General features: G+C 48.2%; 1 protein-coding gene across 1 annotated transcript in view; it reads right to left on the bottom strand.

Annotated features, from left to right (window-relative positions):
• PTH1R (parathyroid hormone 1 receptor) overlaps positions 1–22928 on the bottom strand; it is a 124422-nt gene that overhangs the window by 27603 nt on the left and 73891 nt on the right. The window contains exons 3-4 of the mRNA XM_056857658.1: positions 7259–7369; positions 4588–4706 (exon numbers count right to left, since the gene is read on the bottom strand). Coding sequence (XP_056713636.1) covers positions 4588–4706; positions 7259–7369 — 230 coding nt within the window. The remainder of the gene's footprint in view (positions 1–4587; positions 4707–7258; positions 7370–22928) is intronic.

Raw genomic sequence — 22928 nt, 5'->3', positions numbered from 1 at the left:
AAAGTCTTTCCCATTTGTTTAAAGGAATATCATGTCCAATATTTTGAGCCCAATCAATCATAGTTGGTTTAATTGTCTCCTGCTCACAATATAATGTTAAGAGTAGATTGTACATTTTAGAGATCAATTTCAGATTGTTCTCTAGTAACATCTTGTGGAGTTTCGGGTGGAAATCTAACCTCCTACATTAATATTTTTTTCAAGTAGAGATGCTGCCGGGGATTGAACCTGGGACCTTCTGCAGGCCCAGTAGATGCTTTCCCGCTGAGCCATGCCCCCTCCCCTATTTTCCATCCTTTTAGCAATGCCCTCAACCCCCCTCGCCCCCTTCCTCTTGCAAGTTTCAGTAAGGCAGGCAGGTTTCTCAATGACATCTCTGGTTTTCAATCTGGGCTGGGAGAGGAACGCTCCTCCGGAATGCTAACCTCAGGCATATTACATCAGAATCCCCAAGACCTGGGAATGTTTTCCTGGCTGTTTCCACCGCTGGAATCGTGCGCTTGCCAACGTTAATCTATTCAGAAACTAAATAAACAGAAATCTAACAGCCGCGGTTGGAGCAGCTAGTGGGCTGAATGAGATGGTGCATTTTCCATACGGAGTCACCGCGCAAGTTTCCCACAGGGAAGGCAGGTATCCCAGCTGCACGAAAAGTCTCCTTTCTGGACCGGGTTTAGCACCTCAAAGATCTGACTCATCTAATTATCACAGCATGAAGCCTGTACCGTTTAAACCCTCCATGCCAGTCCTGAAGCGGGGGAGGAAATCAGAAAAGGAGGAGCTTTTGGGTGTGCGAGGGACAAATGTGGAAACTTTAAAAGGAGTCCAAGATCTAGCAACGTACATGCAAACTGATAATCAGGCAAGCGGAGAAGAAGAAGTGTTCCTAGGGGAGGGGCTGTGGCTCAGTGGTAGAGCCTCTTCTTGGCATGCGGAAGGTCCCAGTTTCAATCCCTGGCATCTCCAGTTAAAGGGACTGGGCAAGGAGGTGATGTGAAAGACCTCTGCCTGAGGCCCTGGAGAGCCGCTGCCGGTCTGAGTAGACAATACTGACTTTTGTCGAAGGCTTTCACGTAAGTAACAGATCACTTCAGGATACAATGGTTCCATATCAACATACCACACCCTCATTAGCACATTAGCTTGATACTTACAGGACAATGGTTAGCAAATTACCTTTGTTACTTTTTGCAGGACAATGATTCAGCTCAAACCCAACCCCTTTCTGACTATATATTACTCTTCCTACACCCTTGACACTGAGAGACACTGTCCTTCAGTGTTACTCCTCTGAAGATGCCGGCCACAGCTGCTGGCGAAACGTCAGGAAAGAAAATACCAAGACCACGGTTACACAGCCCGGATAACCTACGAGAACCAATACTGACTTTGATGGACCAAGGGTCTGATTCAGCATAAGGCAGCTTCATTTGTTCAAGAGTTGGTTTTTATATGCTGACTTTCTCTACCACTTAAGGAAGAATCAAACCGGCTTACAATCACGTTCCCTTCCCCTCCCCTTAATCCATGTATTCTGTGTAGAGTTGTATGTGAGAACTGAGTGCAGAGGTCACCCTGTTAGTTAGGAAAACCTCTGACTCTGAATCCAGAGAATGTTCAGAGTTCTCTCTGTCAGCTAGAGAAACTTCTGACGCGTGCTCTGAGGATAAGCTCCTGGTCTCTTCAACTGTGAAGGACCTGTGTAAAGGGAGGTATAGGTTTTACAATCTCCACGTCTGTTAGGACTGGGAAGCCTGTACAAAGCTAGATAGATCTTGTGAGAACCCATTAATACTTGCTAGCATCAATGAGATCTCAGTGCTACCATATCCAAATATGGAAAGATCTAAACCCCTAGACCCCACATTAAGGTTGGTCGATTCTAGGAGTCTCCATCTTATTTATAAGATTGCATTCAGTGCAAACATCCAGTCCTAGATAGGGCTGTCTGTCTGGAAAAGAATCCCCCTTTGGGAGTTCTCCAGTCTCACAGGAAGACTTGTAAAAGTTGGAGGCATTTGTAAGTATCCAGCCCATAAAAGAACTAAACACTTAAAGAAACCTCTTTGTCATGAGAACTTCAGTCCACGCAAGAAGCAAAGCCCCAAGTCTTTACATCCCAGGTAAGGGATGGAGAGATCCATTTCAGGTCAATGGGTATCAACCTGTTAGGAACTCTGGCTACTGGCTGGGAAGCTCCTCCTTTTATACTATTTAAGATCAGAATCTGTTTCTTGTCCTTGTCATTTTGGCAGAATCTGATTCTTGAGATTGTCCTGTTACCTTTGAGAAACCAGCAGCTACCGGTATTTCCTTATAAGGAGTTCCTGCCTTTAGTAGGTCTTTGTGCCTATGGAGCACTTAAACTAAATTGTCAAGTTTATGGCTGTATGATAAGTCTTAAAATATAACTTTTCCAAGTATTCATATTGTGCTAAGAATATGGTTAATTTAATACATTTCTTGCCTTTATAAGACTTTCTTAACTTTATAAAAGATATAAACATAACATTACAGGAAGTATTACATTACATCATTGGTATCAAAGCAATGTTATCAAAGTACAAACTGAAAGTCAGTTACATCCCGTTGCTGTCTTCTGGAAGTCATTCTGTCATCTTATCTCATTAGAGTCACTCTGTATCTCTGAAGCATCTTTCTAAAAGACAGGCTGTGTTTTGAGAGACAGGCTGCTAAAATCCTTGTAAACTGTTTCTGTTTCTATGGATTTCAAATGGGCAAATGCTATCCATTTATACAGTTTCCGGCAACACAACAGACACCCTGTGAGGTAGGTGGGGCTGAGAAAGCTCTAAGAGAGCTGTGACTAGCCCAAGGTCACCCAGCTGGCTTCACGTGTAGGAGTGTGGAAACCAACCCGGTTCACCAGATTAGCTTCTGCCGTTCATGTGGAGGAGTGGGGAATCAAACCCGGTTCTCCAGATCAGAGTCCACCACGCTCCAAACCACTGCTCTTAACCACTACACCACACTGGCTCTCTGTGAGAAGGAGAGGTTTGAGAGCAAATTCCTAAATAAATAAAAAACGGAATAGTAAAATTTGCCATTCAGCATCAGAACCAGGGAAACTAGCCGTAGCAAACCAAAAGTCGCTAATGAGAACCAATAAAATGAGAAAGAAACAAACTACGACCATCTCCATATAGAAAGGCAGCCACTCTCTGAATCCCAGGGCTAACAGGCAGCATGAAGGGAAGGCCTTGGCCTCTATGCCATCCTACTCAGCCCTCTGGGGCAATTGTTTGGGTTGCCAGGGGAGACAGGATGCTGGACTAGATGGACCAATGGTCTCATCCTGCTCCATCAGGATAAGAAACTATCTCCGCCCATTCTCCTTGTAGGTCAAGGCAGACCATTTTTCATCTTTCCCAGCATACTCCCATCTTTCCACCTTCCAAATTCGTTTTAGGCGAAATTTCATGAACAAAAACACATTCCAAGGCTGAGACTTGGCACCAAAAGGAAGAGGGATCCATAAATCAGTGGAAGAGCTCCTGCTAGGGTGGCCGAGTTCTCCCTGGCCACTGGCAAGGAGGGGTACGGGTGCCACCTCCAGGTTGGGAAATGCCTGAAGATTTGGGGGTGAAGCCTGGGGAAAACAGGGACCGTAGCGGGGTACAACGCCCTAGAGTCCACCCGCCAAAGCATCCATTTTCTCCAGGGGAACTGATTTCTGGAGATGTACTGTCATTAAAGGAGATCCCCATCTGGAGGCTAGCATCCCTAGCTTAGGCTAGTGTGGTATAGTGGTTAAGAGCAGTGGACTCTAATCTGGAGAACTGGGTTTGATTCCCCACTCATAGAATTATAGAGTTGGATGGGACCACCAGGGTTATCTAGTCCAAACCCCTGATTATGCAGGAAATTCACAACTACCTCCCCCCCAGTGACCCCCTATTCCACACCCAGAAGATGGCCAAGGTGCCCTCCCTCTCATGATCTGCCTAAGGTCATAGAATCAGCATTGCTGACGGATGGCCTCTGCTTAAAAACCTCCAGGGAAGGAGAGCTCACCCTTTCCCCGAGGAAGCGAGGAACCTCTCTGACGGTTAGAAAATTCTTCCTAATGTCTAGACGGAAACTCTTTTGATTTAATTTCAACCCACTGGTTCTGGTCCGACCTTCTGGGGCAACAGAAAACAACTTGGTACCATCCTCTATTTGACAGCCCTTCAAGTACTTGAAGATGGTTATCATATCCCCTCTCAGTCTTCTCCTCTCCAGGCTAAACATACCCAGCTCCTTCAACCTTTCCTCATAGGACTTGGTCTCCAGACCCCTCACCATCTTTGCTGCCCTCCTCTGGACATGTTCCAGCTTGTCTACATCTTTCTTAAATTGTGGTGCCCAAAACTGAACACCAGACTCTAGGTGAGGTCTCTGGTTCAATCCCTGATATCTCCAATTAAAGGTTCATGTATAGCAGGGTCAAGAAAGACTTTCCTCAGTCTCAGAATCTGGAGAGCTGGTACCTGGCAGAGTGGAGACAACTGATTAAATCCTGCACAATCCCCACCTCTTCTCGAAGGAGATCCTGGTTACGATGCACATGCGAATTCAGCTTACCCTATCGGTCCTGTTGGTGTCGAGGAATTTGGCACATTCGGTGTAGTTGGCCCAGGTGAGGTTGCTGCTGGGTGCCAGTGCCCAGCTCCCATTCATGTCACACCGCCGATAGGCGTGACCTGACAACGGGAAACAGGCATTCAGACGCGGGAGAAGCTACAGGGGACTGTGAGGTGGCCTTATCTATGCATATGGTAGAATGTGGGTGGGAATGGCAGGAGTCCCAGAGTGAATTCTTTTTTCGAAAAATAAATTTTTATTTTTCACACTACATACTACACAATAAACATACAATACATTCAGTACCACATTTACATACAATACATTCAGTACCTCATTTACTACCTACCATAATACAAACATAACCATTAACAGTGCACTAAAATATAACCGTACATACTTCACCAAGGTGTAACTAAAACATTTACTTTCATTATGAATTCATTATGAAGTGTAGATGACTGGGGAAGGCACTGGCAAACCACACCGTAAACATAGTCTGCCTAGTAAACGTCGGAATGTGACGCCACCTCATGGGTCAGGAATGACCTGGTGCTCGCACAGGGGACTACCTTTACCTTTTATCTTTATGAATTAATCTAACTTTTAAAAATCTAATATACTGATCATTACTAACAGCCTTGTTTTAATAATTATAATATTCCTTCAATCATAATATTTATGCTGTATCTTTTTCTCATATTTTACCACCCCTGAACTTCAATAATTTTTACCATTTTATATGTTAACCCCGGGGGTAGGGCTCTTGATTTGGTTCGGCCCTGCCCGAACTGAAAATCAGCCGAATTTCCCTTGATTCGACGGTTTTTAGTTCGGGACGAACCGAACTCAAAACTGGTGGGCAACTGGGGAGCCAAATTCAGCGAGTTCAGGAGTTCATGAATATATCCGGCAAATTCGGGGCATCAGTAAGCAGCATAACCGTCAGTAAGCAGCATTCTCCTCCCCCGGCCAATCGGTGGCCAAGCTGGGTCTCCTTCTGGCCAATCAGTCAGGATTGAATACTGGAGGAATCAGCTGATGTGCGGATGGCCGGGGAGAGAGAGAGAGAGAGAGGGAAATCCTCCTGTGTGTGGTCCCAAGTCCAATGCAAAAGGAGAAATTCCACCCCTTCCTGCTCATTATGCATAGCTAGCTGCCTCTGTCCCTTTCCATGGTTTGCAAACTCCCAGGTGTCAGGTGTTGCTTTGCACTGTTGCAAAGGTGTTGCATTGCGTGCTTGTGTTGCTTTGCAGTTGTATTGCTTTGCAAATTTTTTCACACCTGCCCCGCCCTTGCTCTCAGCTGTTTGTCGGGGCTGGGAGCTTTGTGCTTGGGCGGCAAGCTCTGCTCGGAGATACACATTAAGGGTGGGGGGACCCCTTTCGGGGCCCATATCTCAGCCCCCCCTGACCCAATCTTTACAAAACTTGGGGGGTCTTTCAAGAAGCGTCCTTTGAAGCTCCTCTGAAAGTTTGGGACCTTTACCCCCAAAAATGCCCCCCCCGAGCCGTGGAAAGGCGCGGTTGTGTTTTTAATGGCTTTATTCGGCTGAATTTTTTCCCCGAACTTTGAATTCCCGCCGAATTGCACGGACCCGAAGCGGGGGAGTTCGCACTTCGGCATATCCCGAATCTAAACGGGCCGAATTCAGCCAAATCCGAACTATACCGAATTTTTTTAATTCAACAGCCCTACCAGGGGGTGACTAACCAACTCATAGATCTACACATAGTCATCCTCTCTAATAACTTGTTTATGCAATACAGCATCCTTAAAGAAAAAAAGAAAAAGAAAAACTACTCAGTTTTCTTACTTTTAAACATGCCATTACGAAGAAGAAGAGTTGATTTTTATATGCCGACTTTCTCTACCACTTAAGGGAAACTCAAACCGGCTTACAATCACCTTCCCCTCCCCACAACAAACACCCGGTGAGATAGGTGGGACTGAGAGAGCTCTAAGAGAGCTGTAACTTGCCCAAGGTCACCCAGCTAGCTTCTTGTGTAGGAGTGGGGAAACAAATCCAGCTCACCAGATTAGCCTCTGCCACTCATGTGGAGGAGTGGGGAATCAAACCCGGTTCTCCAGATTAGAGTCCACCGCTCCAAAGAGCCCACTGCTCTTAACCACTACACCATGCTGGCTCTCCATACAATAAGCACATAAGTAATACAATCCCCATTTTAAAGAAAATTCTTCACTCCATCTTTTGTTCACCAGGTTTGTCAGTTTTGCCATTGCTGCATATTCCAGAGTGAATTCTTGTATTGCCAAGAAGCAAAGGGGTTCATCACTAAAGCATTCGAAGGCAATAAGCACACCAGTGGTGAAGGAGAAGAGTTCTATTGAAATCTCTATAGCAATGAGATATTACCAAGTCACAAGCATAAGCAGAGAGTAAAACAGAGGATATACCCACCCCCCTTCTGCTACAGGAACCCCAAAGAATGACTGCGGGTGGACTCCAGGGGTCGGCCAATGTGCTCAGTGCCACTCCGTGGTCCAGCCTGAGCCAAGGTTCCTGTAGCAGAAAGGGCGCGCCATCCCTGTCCTCAGTTCCCCCAAGCTTTTGATTTGATTCGATTTCTATCCCGCCCCCTCCCCTGCCGCAGCGGGGCTCGGGGCGGCTATCTAATTGCACGCTGGGCCCCAACGACAAAAGATTTACCTTTGTGGTTGAAGTCGTAGATATATTCCGGGCAGGGCATAGACACCATCTTGCCCGGGACGCCTTCGGGCCAACAGATGAGGTTATCCCACTCGGGCGCGCAAAAGCCATCTGCAACAGAAAAGAGGAAAGCAAAGGGAGTGCCGTGGAAATTCTGGCACGGATCATACGGAAGATAACTGCGCCCATCGTGTCTCACGAACACATGAAGCTGCCTTCTATTGAACCAGACCCTTGGTCCATCCAAGTCAGTATTGTCTACTCTGACCGGCAGCGGCTCTCCAGGGTCTCAGGCAGTGCACGTGCATCACACCGGGCGTGCGCATTCATCGCAGGCTCCAGCCACACACTCTAAAAGCTCCCATCGGTGGAGCTAAGGGATCTGGTAACCTTTTGAAATGGGATGGCAACTTAAAATAGGGTTGCTAAGCTTCCCCTGGCAACTCCTGGAGGGACTTACCGGGTGGTGGGGGGCCTTGCCTGTGACATATTAACGAAGCTGGCAACGCACTGATGTCACTTTCTGTGTGCACCAGAGTTTTGCCCAAACACCAGAGCATCCTCGGTGTTCCCCAATGATGCTCTGACATCACTTCCAAGTGCACAAGGAGTGACATCAGTGAGCTGGGACACTGCTGATGCCCCCCCCCCCAAATTTCGGTGCCATCTTCCCCCGTTGACCAGCTGAGAAGCGGCAGGGAGTGCCTATTAGGGATGGCGATCCCCTACCCCAGAGGAGGCCTGGCAATGCAGACTCAGGGATGTGCAGAATCCTTCCTCTTCTATAAATAGAAACTGGAAGCCTTTGCACATCTTTTTGGGTAGGCCTAGGGTTGCCAACTTCCAGGTACTAGCTGGAGACCTCCTGCTATTATAACTGATCTCCAGCCGTTCACCTGGAGAAAATGGCCACCTTGACAATTGGACTCTATGGCATTGAAGTCCCTCCCCTCCCCAAACCCCACCCTCCTCAGGCTCCGCCCCAAACACCTCCCGCTGGTGGCGAAGAGGGACCCGGCAACCCTAGGTAGGCCAAGGTTTGGTGGACTTTCAAAAGTCAAAGACTCAGCTCAATACTTAGGGCCTTAGTTTTGAGCAACATATGGGAGGGGGTTGGTTGCTTAGAGGTTCAATGGCTAATAAGGTTGTGAGGTCCCACCTGACCACCAGTGGATAAGGTTTCCAACCTCCAGGTACTTAATAAACAAAGCAAGCACTGATAGCATTCAAAAACATGTATTCTTAACAACATCAATTATACATTGGAATGAAAAGTTCCAAACTGGTAACGCCACATCGGTATCCTTGTGTTGACAAAGGAGACCCAAGCCGAAGTAAGCGTTTGTCCCGGCAAAGTTCCTCGCTCCTTGCCGCAGCTGCGGAGTGGGTGTAGCGAAATCCCAGAAAAGCTGTTCCAGCGGATTAAAACCGAATGTAAGACCGGGAGGGGAATCAAGCTGTTGTAGACTTGTTGTTCCCAAGTTACACAAAACAGATGTAAGCCTGTTTATCCCGACTGTTTATCCCGAGATAGGAATCCGGTATAATCCCATTTCGCATTTAGCTTTATCCATCGGGAAGATTAATCAAGGGTGACCAGAGATGAAAATTCAGTCTCATGGTGCCAAGTCCATAACTTGCACTACTGACGGATTTGCTCTTAGCTGATCAGCGAGGAGCTTTGCCGGGACAAACTCTTTCTCCGGCCTGGGTCTCCTTTATCAACACAAGGATACCGATGTGGCTTTACCAGTTTGGAACTTTTCATTCCTATGTATAGTTGATGATTTTAAGATTACATGTTTTTGAATGCTATCAGTGCTTGTTTTGTTTATTAATTTCCGTATATTTAAGCACGAGGAATTGTTTTTGAACCTCCAGGTACTAGCTGGAGATCTCCTGCTATTTCAACTGATCTCCAGCCGATAGAGATCAGTTCCCCTGGAGAAAATGGCCACTTTGGCAATTGGACTCTATGGCATTGAAGTCCCTCCCTTCCTCAAACCCCGCCCTCCTCAGGCTCCACCCCAAAAACCTCCCGCTGGTTGCGAAGAGGGACCTGGCGATCTTGGGGGGGGGGGAGGGTAGGATTGCCAGGCCCAGGTTGGGAAACTCCTGGAGATTTGGGGTTGGAGTCTGGGGAAGACTGGGACCTCAGTGGGGTAAATTGCCACAGAGTCCACCCTCCAAAGCACCCATTTCCTCCAGGGGATCTGATCTCTGTAGTCTGGAGATGAGTGTAATTCCTGGGGGATCCCCAGGTCCCACCTGGAGGCTGGCGTCCCTATCTGCTAATAGAATTCCCTGTTTGAACAAAACGTCCACTCCTGGGAGGAAAAAAATAGACTTTGTTTAGCTTTATCCCCCCCTCCCTTCTTGACGGGAAATGAGGCCGAAGGGTCCCCTGCAAGAATCTTATGGGAAGCAATGTCGAAATGAGGTTTGCTGAAAGCAAAGCACAAGCTGCCTTGGGTAAACACTGCACCGCCATTCCTCCTCTCCACAGGGTACAAAGATGGTTTGGCATCCCACACCTCCCCTTCCTACTCTGGAGGCTGAAGGGACGGCCGTGTTTGGGAGATCAGGATTCCTCAGGAAGACATAGCTGATCTCTCCTCCCACACTGGACCAAGGCTGAAACCAAGTTTCAGGCTTCTTGTCCTTGGCTGACCAAAGGACAAGAGGCTCTGTTCTCCAACGCTCTGGATCATCCATGAAAACCAGAGAATCATAGAGTCCCTCCACTCTCCAAACCCTGCCCTCCTCAGGCTTAGGGTTGCCAAGTGCCAGGTGGTGGCGGGCAACCCCCCGCCAATCCACCTGGCTGCCCGCCGACCAACTAAGGGTCGGCGGGCAACACGTGCACACGGGTGTAAACCGGAAGTGCTGTGATTGCGTTGGTGCGGCCGCGCGCACGCAATGACTCACCTCCACCTGAAAAACCTCCCGCCGGACCAGAGGAGGGACCTGGTAAGCCTACTCAGGCTCCACCGCAAAAATCTCCAGGTATTTCCCAACTTGGAGCTGGCAACCCTACACCATACAGCCCGACCTCTAAAACTGCCGCGTTCTCGAAAAGAACTGATCTCTGCAGTCCGTAGATCAGTTGTAACTTTGGGAGAACTTGGCAACCCTGTCAGAAGTCTGAATTTAAAAAGACACAAGACTGCCCAAGGAGAATCTAGATCTATCTTGATGGCCTCGTTCTTTCTCTGCTCCCTCCTGCCCACCCAGCATCTGTTCTTTACCCAAGTTTGGCCTACATGCGAAGAACACACATTAAAACCATCTGCACCGTCCTTTTGGCAGGGAAAGGAAATGCAAACAAGGTCTCATCGAGGAACGTAAAATATAAATCATCTCCTGGTTACTCTGGCACTGGAAGCGAGGCAGGAGAGACCGCAACTGGGAGACGGTGGGGCATTGTGGTCACTCCATTATGGGAAGGACAGCCAGTGGCTAGGAATGAAACAGGGCAAAGGAACCCAAAGTATTTGCGAGGGGGGGGGTGGCGGGAGAAGATGACCCGAGCCTTTGGGGCGGGTGTCTGAAATGCTCCTGGAAAATAGCACCAGCCTTATCAGTAGGGTTGCCAACCTCCAGGTACTAGCTGGAGATCTCCTGCTAATACAACTGATCTCCAGCTGACAGAGATCAGTTCCCCTGGAGAAAATGGCTGCTTTGGCCATTGGACTCTATGGCATTGAAGTCCCCCCCTCTCCAAAGCCTGCCCTCCTCAGGCTCTGCCCCCAAAACCTCCCACCAGTGGCGAAGAGGGACCCCACTTATCAGAACACTTCTGGCTTTTTTTGACGTTCCAGAGATGTTTGGCCCAAGTAGGATTTTCTCCTCAAATTTGGCCTCAAGCAAAATTCAGTGAGCCCCGTGGCGCAGAGAGGTAAGCTGCAGTAGTGCAGTCCAAGCTCTGCTCACGACCTGAGTTCAATCCCAACGGAAGTCGGTTTCAGGTAGCCGGCTCGAGGTCGACTCAACCTTCCATCCTTCCGAGGTCGGTGAAATGAGTACCCGGCTTGCTGGGGGTAAAGGGAAGATGACTGGGGAAGGCACTGGCAAACCACCCCGTAAAAACAAAGTCTGCCTAGTAAACGTCGGGATGTGACGTCACCCCATGGGTCAGGAATGACCCAGTGCATGCACAGGGGACCTCTACCTTTATAAAATTCAGTAGCGATTTTACATGGTTCTTGTATGCATGGCTGTTTCATTCGCCGTCACCCCTCCGATGACGTTGGGTCTCTGTCCTGATTCTGTGTGCCGTTTCTGACCGTCAGAGGTCGCCTCGCTCTCCCCCTGCGTTTCCCCGCAGTTTGCTCATTTTTTTTCCCAAATTCGAGATAAAACAGGTCCCTGAAAACGCTGGGAGAACGCGGGGAAATGCTGGGGGAGACCCAAAGTCATCAGAGGGGTGACTGCGAGGGAACAGCCATGCATAAAAGATTATTTTCTTCACGTTTGTTGATGTTATACACATCCTGAAATGCTGGACACCATATACAGGATGTGAGCTGTGAGCCATGTTTTAAGGCACACGGACTAACTATTTTAACACAAAGCCACCCAGAATAAAAGGCTTTTACATATTTTTTTTACCTTGTACAATGTTTGTGAGCCAGTGTGGTGTAGTGGTTAAGAGCGGTGGTTTGGAGCGGTGGACTCTGATCTGGAGAACCAGGTTTGATTCCCCACTCCTCCACATGAGTGGCGGAGGCTAATCTGGTGAACTGGATTTGTTTCCCTACTCCTACACACGAAGCCAGCTGGGTGACCTTGGGCTAGTCACAGTTCTCTTAGAGCTCTCTCAACCCCACCAACCTCACCGGGTGTCTGTTGTGGGGAGGGGAAGGGAAGGTGATTGTAAGCCGGTTTGAGTCTTCCTTAAGTGGTAGAGAAAGTCGGCAGAAAAAAGCCAACTCTTCTTCTTGTGTACAAGGGGCTGTGGCTCAGTTTGTAGAGCCTCTGCTTGGCACGCAGAAGGTCCCAGGGTTCAATCCCCGGCATCTCCAGTTAAAGGGACCAGGCAAGTAGGTGATGAGAAAGACCTCTACCTGAGACCCTGGAGAGACGCTGCCGGTCTGAGTGGACAATACTGACTTTGATGGACCAAGTGTCTGATTCAGTATAAGGCAGCTTCATGTGTGTATATGTCAGGATGTATATTGTAAAATTGTGTACGTATGACCACTGAGGAAGGCCTGTAAAAGGCCGAAATGTGTCTGGTCAGATTTTGGTCATTTTATGTACTAACCTCAACTGTTATGTGTTGGTAATATTTGTAACTATGCTTGGGCTTTTTAGGAAGCCTATATTTTAAGACCTGTGTTTTTAAATACAACTCCGCACAGTATATAATAAAAATAGATTTATTGGTTGTTAGATAGTGTTCAGCTCAACCCCTTTGGTTTCCCCTGACTTTTAGGTTGAGTTTCTTTATTCCCCATTTTTCCAGTTGTTAGGCGCACAATGGCAATGTAAATGTCAAAATCAAGTCAATGACATTAGCAGGGATGATTGGATTAGATGTGATACGCAGAGGGGTAGTAAGTGTGTAGAAATACGCATTGGTAAAGAGGCCGGAATCCCAGATCTCTGTTCAATCCAGAAGAATGCATAGTCTTGCGTTTCATTATTAGCTGTAATCCAGCATTCTCTGAATACACTACAGTATAGTGTAAACATTACTTTTATATGAACTGGGAAACCAAAAAATGCCCGTGACTCACTTTATTGTGATATTCGCTTTATTGCGGTGGTCTGGAACCAAACCACAATATCTCTGATGTATACTTGTATAGCCAAATGGATGAATGCCCTGTTTCCTTTTATACCACAGAAGGATGGGTTATTGTGGAGTCGATGAATACAAGAAGCAGAAGTTGGTAAATTCCTGGAGGTTTTGAAGGTGGAGCCATAGAGTCCACTCTCCAAAGCGGCCATTTTCTCCAGGGGAACTGATCTTGTAATAGCAGGAGATCTCCAGCCCCCACCTTGAGGTTGGCAACCTTAGGAGGGGAGGGAACTTCACCAGATATAATGCCACCTCCAAAGCAGCAATTTCCTCCAGGGGAACTGATTTCTGTCGCCTGGAGATCAGTTGGAATCCCAGAAAATCTTCCAACCCCACCTGGAGATTGGCAATCCTATTGATGGGGGCCCTTCTGCCAGAAGAAGAAGAAGAGTTGGTTTTTATATGCCGAATTTCTCTACCACTTAAGGAAGAATCAAACCGGCTTACAAGCACCTTCCCTTCCCCTCCCCACAACCGACACCCTGGGAGGTAGGTGGGGCTGAGAGAGCTGTGACTAGCCCAAGGCCACCCAGCTGGCTTCGTGTGGAGGAGCGGGGAAACAAATCCAGTTCACCAGATTAGAGTCCGCCGCTCCTGTGGAGGAGTGGGGAATCGAACCCGGTTCTCCAGATCAGAGTCCGCCCCTCCAAACCACCGCTCTGAACCACTACACCACACTGTCTCTTTGCTAGGAGAATTGGGGCGATACAAGCAAACATTTCATACACAAAATGTTGGCCGGGCCATTACTTTACCCTAGTAAATAAGAAGTTTATTTATGACCAAAAAAAGAGAGGGGCCCAAGTTATATAAAGGCAAGCTAACAAGACCTAGAATAGCCAGGCGGGAAGGCAGCTAATAACCAGCTTGGGTGACTTTTTCTCTCGGCCGCCCTTCTCCGCAAAATGTCCCTTCTTCTTTTCCAAACCAGTCCACACAGGCTCCTGATTCATAAAGGGGGGAGAGAGGAAAAAAAAGATCCCGGGCTGCTGACGGCTGCCCCGTTTCTCTTCATCCCTTTCCAGGGCTGGTTGGCCGCTCAGCTACCGTTGTCAAAACGTAATGTTTACGTACGTCTCAAAGAAAACGTTTGGGGGTTTTCCTGTTCCTTCTGGACGCCTTTCATCTGGAAGCTAAATTTAAAAGAAAGCAAGCAAACCGCAGGCTTGTGGGGACGGCAGGTTTTTGTTTTTTTTCCAGGCTTTCTGGGTTTTCCCTCCCTCCAAACCAGAGCCTAAAGGCTGCAGAAAGGAAACATAAGAGGCAAAAACGGACGACGACCCTATAGAGACTCATTGCAGGCCCTGCGGATCATTCCACGCAAGTTCTCAGCTCTCACATTTTCTCACGGAATTATCGGCATCCGCTGGGATCCAGAACACCCTCCCCTCCACCCCGAGGTTGGGAATGTCAGAGTAACAAGTTGCCCATAATAATCTGACAGAGACAGCTGACAGGTAGCTGTCAGATCAGAGGCATCTAGGATGATGCAAGAGGCAGCAATAGCCTTGCAGGTTCTAGGGTGAACTGCAACTAACCGGTTTGAAGCAGTAAGGATGCTTACTGCTTCAAACCGGTTAGTTGCAGTTCACCCTAGAACCTGCAAGGCTATTGCTGCCTCTTGCATCATCCTAGATGCCTCTGATCTGACAGCTACCTGTCAGCTGTCTCTGTAATACTGTGGCCAGGTCTGCAGGTGGCCTTATTGGTTTCAGGTGGAGTTCTGTATATAAGCCTATGTAACTGTAACTCTGTGTTGGGAAGTTTGGTGGAGAGAAGTGGACGTGACCGTTTGTCTTTTGTATCTGTGCACTGTAAATTAAACAACACTGTTTTCTATAAAGCCAAGGAGTTCTGGTGGTGTGTCCTGGATAACTGCTAATCCGCCTGCTTCCACGTCAGGGAAATCCCTGGAGATCTGGGGACATGATAGAGGTCTATCAAATGATGCATGGCGTGGAGAGATTGTACAGGGAGAAGCTTTTCTCCCTCTCTCGTAATACCAGGACGCAGGGTCCTCTGCTGAAGCTGGAGGGGGAGATTCAGACAGAAGGAAGCATTTCTTCACACAACACATGGTTCAACTGTGGAACTCCCTGCCCCAGGATGTGGGGAGGGCTGCCAACTTGGAAGGCTTTAAGAGGGGAGAGGACATGTTCATGGAGGAGAGGGCTATTCATGGCTACTAGTCAAAATGGATACTAGTCATGATGCAGACCTATTATCTCCAGGATCAGAGGAGCATGCCGAATATATTAGGTGCTGTAGGACACAAGCAGGATGGTGCTGCTGCAGTCGTCCTGTTTGTGGGCTTCCTGGAGGCTTACAGTCACCTTCCCTTCCCCTCCCCACAAAAGACACCCTGTGAGGTAGGTGGGGCTGAGAGAGTATGACTAGCCCAAGGTCACCCAGCTGGCTTCATGTGGAGAAGTGGGGCATCAAACCCAGTTCTCCAGATCAGAGTCCACCGCTCCAAACCACCACTCTTAACTACTACACCACGCTGGCTGGAAAGGGTTAAGTTCTACGTCCTTCAGGGCCGACAAAATGTGTCCCCCTCCCACAGTTTCAAATTAAAAATCCCTGTTGAAAATATCGCTGCTCCTTTGGGCAAATCGAGCTTTTCAGCCTGTACTTTTGCACCATTTCCCGAGACTTTATGTCAATTATTTCCATTTCAGTGGGTGCTATTTCATGAAATGTATTATTGAAAAGGGGGCTATCCCACCCTCTTGCTTCGAAACAATTCCCAAGGCAGCTTACCGGTGTTAAAAGCAAAAATAGGCAAATCAAAGCTAAATAACTGGCAGAGGCACATAAATTTACCCTAAAAGCAATAACATTCCATAGAGCCTTAAATCAAAATAGAAAAACCACTGGCAATAAGCAGACTGGCCCATCCCAAGCAGATTTAAAACCCTATGAAGTCCATTGGAGGCAATGGGTTTAGAAGCATTTAACTCTGCTTAGGACTCCATTGTTTGGAGGAGTGTTGCCAGTACCCAGTTGGCAACCCCTGGGAGCAACATAGGGTTGCCAGGTCCCTCTTTGCCACCGGTGGGAGGTTTTCGGGGTGGAGCCTGAGGAGAGCGGGGCTTGGGAAGGGGAGGGTCTTCAGTGCCATAGAGTCCAATTGCCAAAGCAGCCATTTTCTCCAGAGGAATTGATCTCTGTCGGCTGGCGATCAGTTGTAACAGCAGGAGATCTTCAGCTAGCACCTGGAGGTTGGCAACCCCTGGGAGCAACGAGGGGGCAGAGACTTCAGAAACCATCACTGCAAACATGTCACCTCCAGTTTCCAAACAGAAAGTGATGTCACAGAACTGGTGACACACACCGGTGACACACTCAGTAGGGTTGCCAACTACCAGGTAATAGCTGGAGATCTCCTGCTATTATAACTGATCTCCAGCTGATAGAGGTCAGTTCACCTGGAGAAAATGGCCACCTTGACAATTGGACTCTATGGCATTGAAGTCCCTCCCCTCCTCAAACCCCACCCTCCTCAGACTCTACCCCAAAAACCTCCTGCTGGTTGCGAAAAGGGACCTGACAACCCTAACACTCAGTGATGTCGCTTCTGACATGCGCCAGAAGGGATGTCATCCCATCGCCGGCATTACAAGGCGCTTTGGTATTTAGACAAAATCTCTATGGTGAAAAAAGAGTTTTTGCTCAATACAAGAGCATCCCGTGTCACCACAATGATGTCACTTCTGGAAATGACATTGGTGGGACACCGGCCTAGGCCATAGAATCATAGAGTTGGAAGGGACCACCAGGGTCATCTAGTCCAACCCCCTACACAATGCAGGGAATTCACAGCCACCTCCCCCCCCACCCCCAGTGACCCCTACTCCATGCCCAGAAGATGGCCAAGATGCCCTCCCTCTCACCATCTGCCCAAGGTCATAGAATCAGCATTGCTGACAGATGGCCATGTAGCCTCTGCTTAAAAACCTCCAGGGAAGGAGAGCTCACCACCTCCCGAGAAAGCCTGTTCCACTGAGGAAATGCTCCGACTGTTCTTTGAGTGTGTGCGAATACTTTGGCAACATGTGAAAAAAGAAAGAACCTTTCCCGCTTAACCCGCCTTAGCTGTAGTCTAGTTGTAAACCATGTCTGGGTGAAATGAAACCAGGGACCTCCGCACAGCATGGCTTCAGAAAGGAAGCTTCAAAGCGTTATCCTGTAAGTACTTAATCACCCGAAATGGAGAGCGAGTAGGGCAAAGTACTGCGGACGGAGCCAGGATCTGCTCATGCAGGGACATTTGCCACAACCACACCGTTCACCACCATGGAGAGATGGGAGGCAACGGGGCGGATAAGTGTGTACCCCGGGGGCATTTAATTGAGAACAGATTGGCAAAGCACTGAGCTGGGAGAAAATACTGCTAGACAAACAACACCATCTGCAAATCCACCTGCAGGAATTCACGCAGGGAGAAGCTTTGGCTAGGTGGGAGAGCATTTGCTTTGCCTGCAGGAGGTCTTGGGTTCAAATCCCCCTGTTTCCGGTTAGTGATGGTCTGAATTATCAGGGCTAGGAGAGACTTCTGTGTGAGATTTGTGCTAGACAAGGTAGGGTTTCCTAGTTGGCCTGGCAGGATTGCCAGCTCTGAGTAGGAAATACCTGGAGTTTTTGGGAGTGGAGCCTGGGGAGGGTAGGGTTTGGGGAGGAGAGGGACCTCAGCAGGGTAGAATGCCACCCTCCAAAGCAGCCGTTTTCTCCAAGGGAACTGATCTTGGTCGTCCGGAGATCAATTGTAATAGTGGGAGATCTCCAGGTGCGACTTGGAGGTTAGCAACCTTACTCATAACATTTCTTCCTGTTTGTCAAACGGAGCTCTCCCGAAGCGGCTTTTGTTCGGAGTTGGCCCGGGAAGGATTGCAGACAGGCCACCCGAGTTTTATGGGCCAGTCGACTCCCCCCATGACTTCACGCCCTGAACAGGCGGAGCCGGTCTAGTTTATGAGACCGTCGGTTACTCCTCTGTCTCTTAATGAAGATGGAATTGATTCCATGTGGTTACTCTGCAAGGGCTTGGGTTTGCCACTTTCTGGTTCTTTTCTTTTATTACACAAAAGGGGTTTTGTTCCGTAGAATCATAGAGTTGGGAGGGACCACCAGGGCCATCAAGTCCAACCCTCTGCACAATGCAGGAAATTCACAACTACCTCCCCCCACCCCCCACCCCAGTGACCCCTACTCCATGCCCAGAAGATGGATGAGGTGCCCTCCCTCTCATCATCTGTTTAAGGTCATAGTATCAGCATTGCTGACAGATGGCCATCTAGCCTCTGCTTAAAAACCTCCAGGGAAGGAGAGCTCACCACCTCCCGAGGAAGCCTGTTCCACCGAGGAACCGCTCTGTTAGGAAGTTCTTCCTAATGTCTAGACAGAAACTCTTTTGAGTTCCCTTTCTCATTGGCTTTTTGTGCATGGCTGTTTTCCTCACAGCCTCCCTCCAACTACTTCGGGGCTTTGTTTGGATTAGGCATGCATTTGGAGAACTTCATATGTCGCCTGGCTCTCTCCGAGCATTTCCCCCGCATTATAGAATCACAGCATCATAGAATTGGAAGGGACCAGAAGGGTCATCTGGATGCTGCTTAGCCAGCATCTGGAAAATGTGGGGGGAAATGTGCGGAAATGTGAGGGGAGAGCGAGGCGACCTCTGACGGTCAGAACATGCATGCATAATCAAAAGAAAGCCCCGAAGTAGTCAGGGGCGGGGTGACCACAAGGGAAACAGCCATGCATAAAAGGCCTTTTCCTGTATCTCCTTGCTGACAAATGGACATGGTTTTGAACACACCCATCTCTGTTGTGTGAACCTAAGGGCAGGAATCTGAGAGAGTACTCCTGGTTGGGAAATTCCTGGACATTTTGGGGGCTGAGCCTTGGGACGCCGGGGTTTGGGGGAAGGGAAGGACCTCAATGGGTTTTAATGCCCCAGAGTCCACCCTTCCAAGCAGCCCATTTTCGCCAGGGGAACTGATCTGTGGAGAGCAGCTATAACTCCAGATTTCCAGGTCCCACCTGGAGTTTGGCAACCCAAGTGAGTACCCAATTGCTTCTCTGTAAGCAAAAGGGAACATCACCCCTTTCCTCAGCATATGTGGCCGACTTCTGAGTTGGCCCATCTAGCTCAGTATTGTTGGCCACAGCTTTCTTCCGCTCGGCAAGCTATGAACTCTGCCCAAACTGATACAGGTGTAGGGTTGCCAGGTGCCTCTTCGCCAAAAGTGGGTGATTTTGGGGGGCAAAACTTGAAGAGGGCGGGGTTTGGGGATGAACTTCAATGCCATAGAGTCCAATTGCCAAAGCAGCCATTTTCTCCGGGGGAACTGATCTCTATCACCTGGAGATCAGTTGCAATAGCTGGACATCTCCTGCTATTACAACTGCTCTCCAGCCGATAGAGATCAGTTCCCCTGGAGAAAATGGCTGGTTTGGCAATTGGACTCTATGGCATTGAAGTCCCTCCCCTCTCCAAACCCCGCCCTCCTCAGGCTCCACCGCCAATATCTCCAGGTAATTCCTAACCCGGAGGTGGCAATCCTATACATCGCCTACTACCTGATCCTTTAAACTTGAGATGCAAAGCAGATGTTCTCCCACTAAGCCAGGGTACCTCCACGGAAGGAGCAACGGATCACAACCAAATATGCTCACAACGATCTGGAGCCAAGAGTAGAATCAGAGGAAAAGCTGTATTTATTTGCCTTTAGGCGGTAAAAAGTGCCGCCCCCCACGATTTGGTCTTCCGTTCCGTCACCAAGAGATCACCAGCATTAAACTGAAGCTTATAAAACTTTGTTTTGTAAACAACCAATGGGAGATTATTGGAAATACTTCCTCCCCCTTCTCCTCTCATGGGAATTATTAATGCTCCGTATTGAATTTCATTTCCCCTTTGGAGCTGTTAATTTTCCAGCTTGGCATTTAAAAAGAGCATTTTCTGATCGGTGGAAAGTCATTAATTAGTACTCAGCGTAGCCGTTTCTTTTTAGTTCATTCCATGGAGAATGGGCCACATCCATCGCCTCCTGTGCTGCTAGAGGAAAGGAGTGAGCCAACCCCATGATAATGAATGGGGATGCAGGGTGAAGGCAGGCAGGAGGAAGAGGCGGGGCTGCAGCAGCTCCACCCCCTTTTCCCACCTTTGGGAAGAGAGTGGGAATATGAAACTATTACAAAACATGCATTACAAAACTACAAAACAAAACATGCATTACAAAACTATTACAAAACATGCACATTCACAGGAGTATGTACTTATATATGCATGTTTTGTAATAGTTTCATAGTTGTGATAGATTATAGATAGTTGATAAGTTTTGTATGCATTTTAGTGTGTTACTTAGCTTCACAATATATAGGTTTAGCATTCAGAACTTTGTGTGATTCTTATTTCATGTATTTTTTTGGGTCAGGGTGCTGTTGCTTTTTGTGGCACCTGGAAGTTGGCAACCCTGTGTGTCTCGCATTCTACCTGTGAGCAAGTTGGAATTCACTTATAGGGACATGATCCGCAGTTTGAGAACCATGGAGCTAAGGTGGCTTTGTCCCCCATCTCTTTGGTTGGCTGAGTTTTGGGGAAAGCTTGGAGGTCCCTCCTCTTTCTTACTCAGTCCTTGGCAAGGATATTGCGATTCTTCGTGAGACTTTCTGAACACAGGCAGACATTCCACAGCGTCTCACATGCCAGGGAGATCGGTCATTGCCATCCTCCAGATGGGGCCTGGACTTCTCCTGGAATTACAACTGATCTTCAGACAAGAGAGATGAGCTCCCCTGGGGAAAACGTGCAGCATCTGTGAAGCATCTGCTCCATTCTTTTAATTAACGATGGCTTCATCCTGGCATCTCGTTAATGTTAGTGGCCAGGACACAGATTCCAGGCTGAGCAGATGAGACAGACAGCTGCACCCCGGGGACATCGTCGGGGACAGAGCCAAGTTTACGGACATCCTGGCTCTGAAAAATGCTCTCCTGCTCATTAACATTCGCCTTCCTTGCTGCCTTCAATGGAAACTTTCCCCCAAGAACTGAACTGAGCATGCTCATCAGTCTCTGGTTATTTATGCATGGGTACTTTCACTCACATTCACCCCAGGTCTGTCTTGGTTCTTTGGAGTTATGCATGAGTTTTCCATCCATTAGAGATGACCTCGCTGCCAGCCCTCAATAATCCTGGGACTTCCCATTCCTCTGTTAACCTGATTCTTCCCTGTCTCCTGAGCTCAGCCCGGGTGAAATCCCCATGCATAAGGCAAAGTGCGGGACATGCAAGGTTGGATTCGCTCACAGCCAATTACAAAGCAGTGTGTAAAGAGGTGGGGATTCAAATGCTTCCTGTTTTCTGTGAGCTCTTTCTGAGGAGAAGAAAGGCTTTTTAAAACTGATTGCTCCATTTTTTTGTTCTTAAAATGCTTTGTTATGCTGCAATTGGTTTTTTTGGGGGGGAGGGCACTTTTCTCTCACAGTAAGCTCTGCTAAGTAAACAAATTACAAAGCAGCATTTCAAATGGCGGGCACTTGATTTGAGCTTGGAGACTGCTGGTGCATAGATTCCCAATAGGAAAGTGTGAGTCCAGTGAGCAACGAACCTCAGGTAAAACTCCCACGCATAAACAACCTATATCATTCTCTTTTCCTGAGATATGTGAGGTTCAGTGGTAGAACATCTGCTTGGCATGCAGAAGGTCTCAGGTTCAATCCCCAGCATCTCCAGTTGAAAAGAACCAAGCAGTAGGTGATGTGAAAGACATTCACCTTGACCCTGAAGAGCTGCTACCAGTCTGAGTAGACCATGCCGACCTTGATGGACCAAGGGTCTGATTCAGTAGAAGGCAACTTCATGTGATGGATTGTGGCTCAGTGATAGTCCATCTGCTTGGCATGTAGAAGGTCCCAGGTTCAATCCCCAGAATCTCCAGTTAAAGGAACTAGGCAGGTAGGTGATGTGAAAGACCTCCGCTTGAGACTCTGGAGAGCAGCTGCTAGTCTGAGTAGACCATACTGACCTTGATGGACCAAGAGTTTGATTCAGTGTAAGGCTGCTTCATGTAAGACTGAGAGAGACTGGTAGGGTTGCCCACTGTAGTACATAAGAGACTCAATCCTGTTCTTCTAATCCAGGAAGAGAGGCTGTCACTTCAAAAAACTCAAGGCACCAAGAAGGGTCAGGATTCCTCCAATCTTCTGGGCATGGAGTAGGGGTAATAAGAACATAAGAAAAGCCCTGCTGGATCAGGCCAAGGCCCATCAAGTCCAGAAGTCTGTTCACTCAGTGGCCAACCGGGTGCCTCTAGGAAGCCCACAAACAAGACGACCTCAGCAGCATTATCCTGTCTGTGTTCCAAAGCACCTCATATAACAGGCATGCACCTTTGTTCCTGGAGAGAATAGGTATGCATCATGACTAGTAGCCATTTTGACTAGTAGCCATGGCTAGCTCTTTCTTCTGTGAACATGTCCACCAATTTAAACATGCCTTGTGTGAAGAAATACTTCCTTTTATCTGTTTTGAATCTCTCCCCCTCCAGCTTCAGCAGATGACCCTGTGTTCTAGTATTATGGGTTCTATTATTCTATTATTATGGGTCTCTGGGGGTGTGGGGGGGGGAGGTAGTTGTGAAGTTCCTGCATTGTGCAGGGGGTGTACTAGATGACCCTGGTGGTCCCTTCCAACTCTGTGATTCTAATCCTACCCCCTGTCTCCTGCCGGTGGCCAGGGGGGACCTGACAACCTGACATTATACCCTGCTCAGTTCCCTCCCCTCCACAAACCCCACCCTCACCAGGTTCCATCCCCAAATCACCAGGACTTCCCTAGCCTGGAGTTGGCAAGCC

Source organism: Euleptes europaea, chromosome 11, assembly GCF_029931775.1.
Source record: "Euleptes europaea isolate rEulEur1 chromosome 11, rEulEur1.hap1, whole genome shotgun sequence".
Lineage (NCBI taxonomy): Eukaryota > Metazoa > Chordata > Lepidosauria > Squamata > Sphaerodactylidae > Euleptes > Euleptes europaea.
This window is presented reverse-complemented; position numbering and strand designations above follow the sequence as displayed.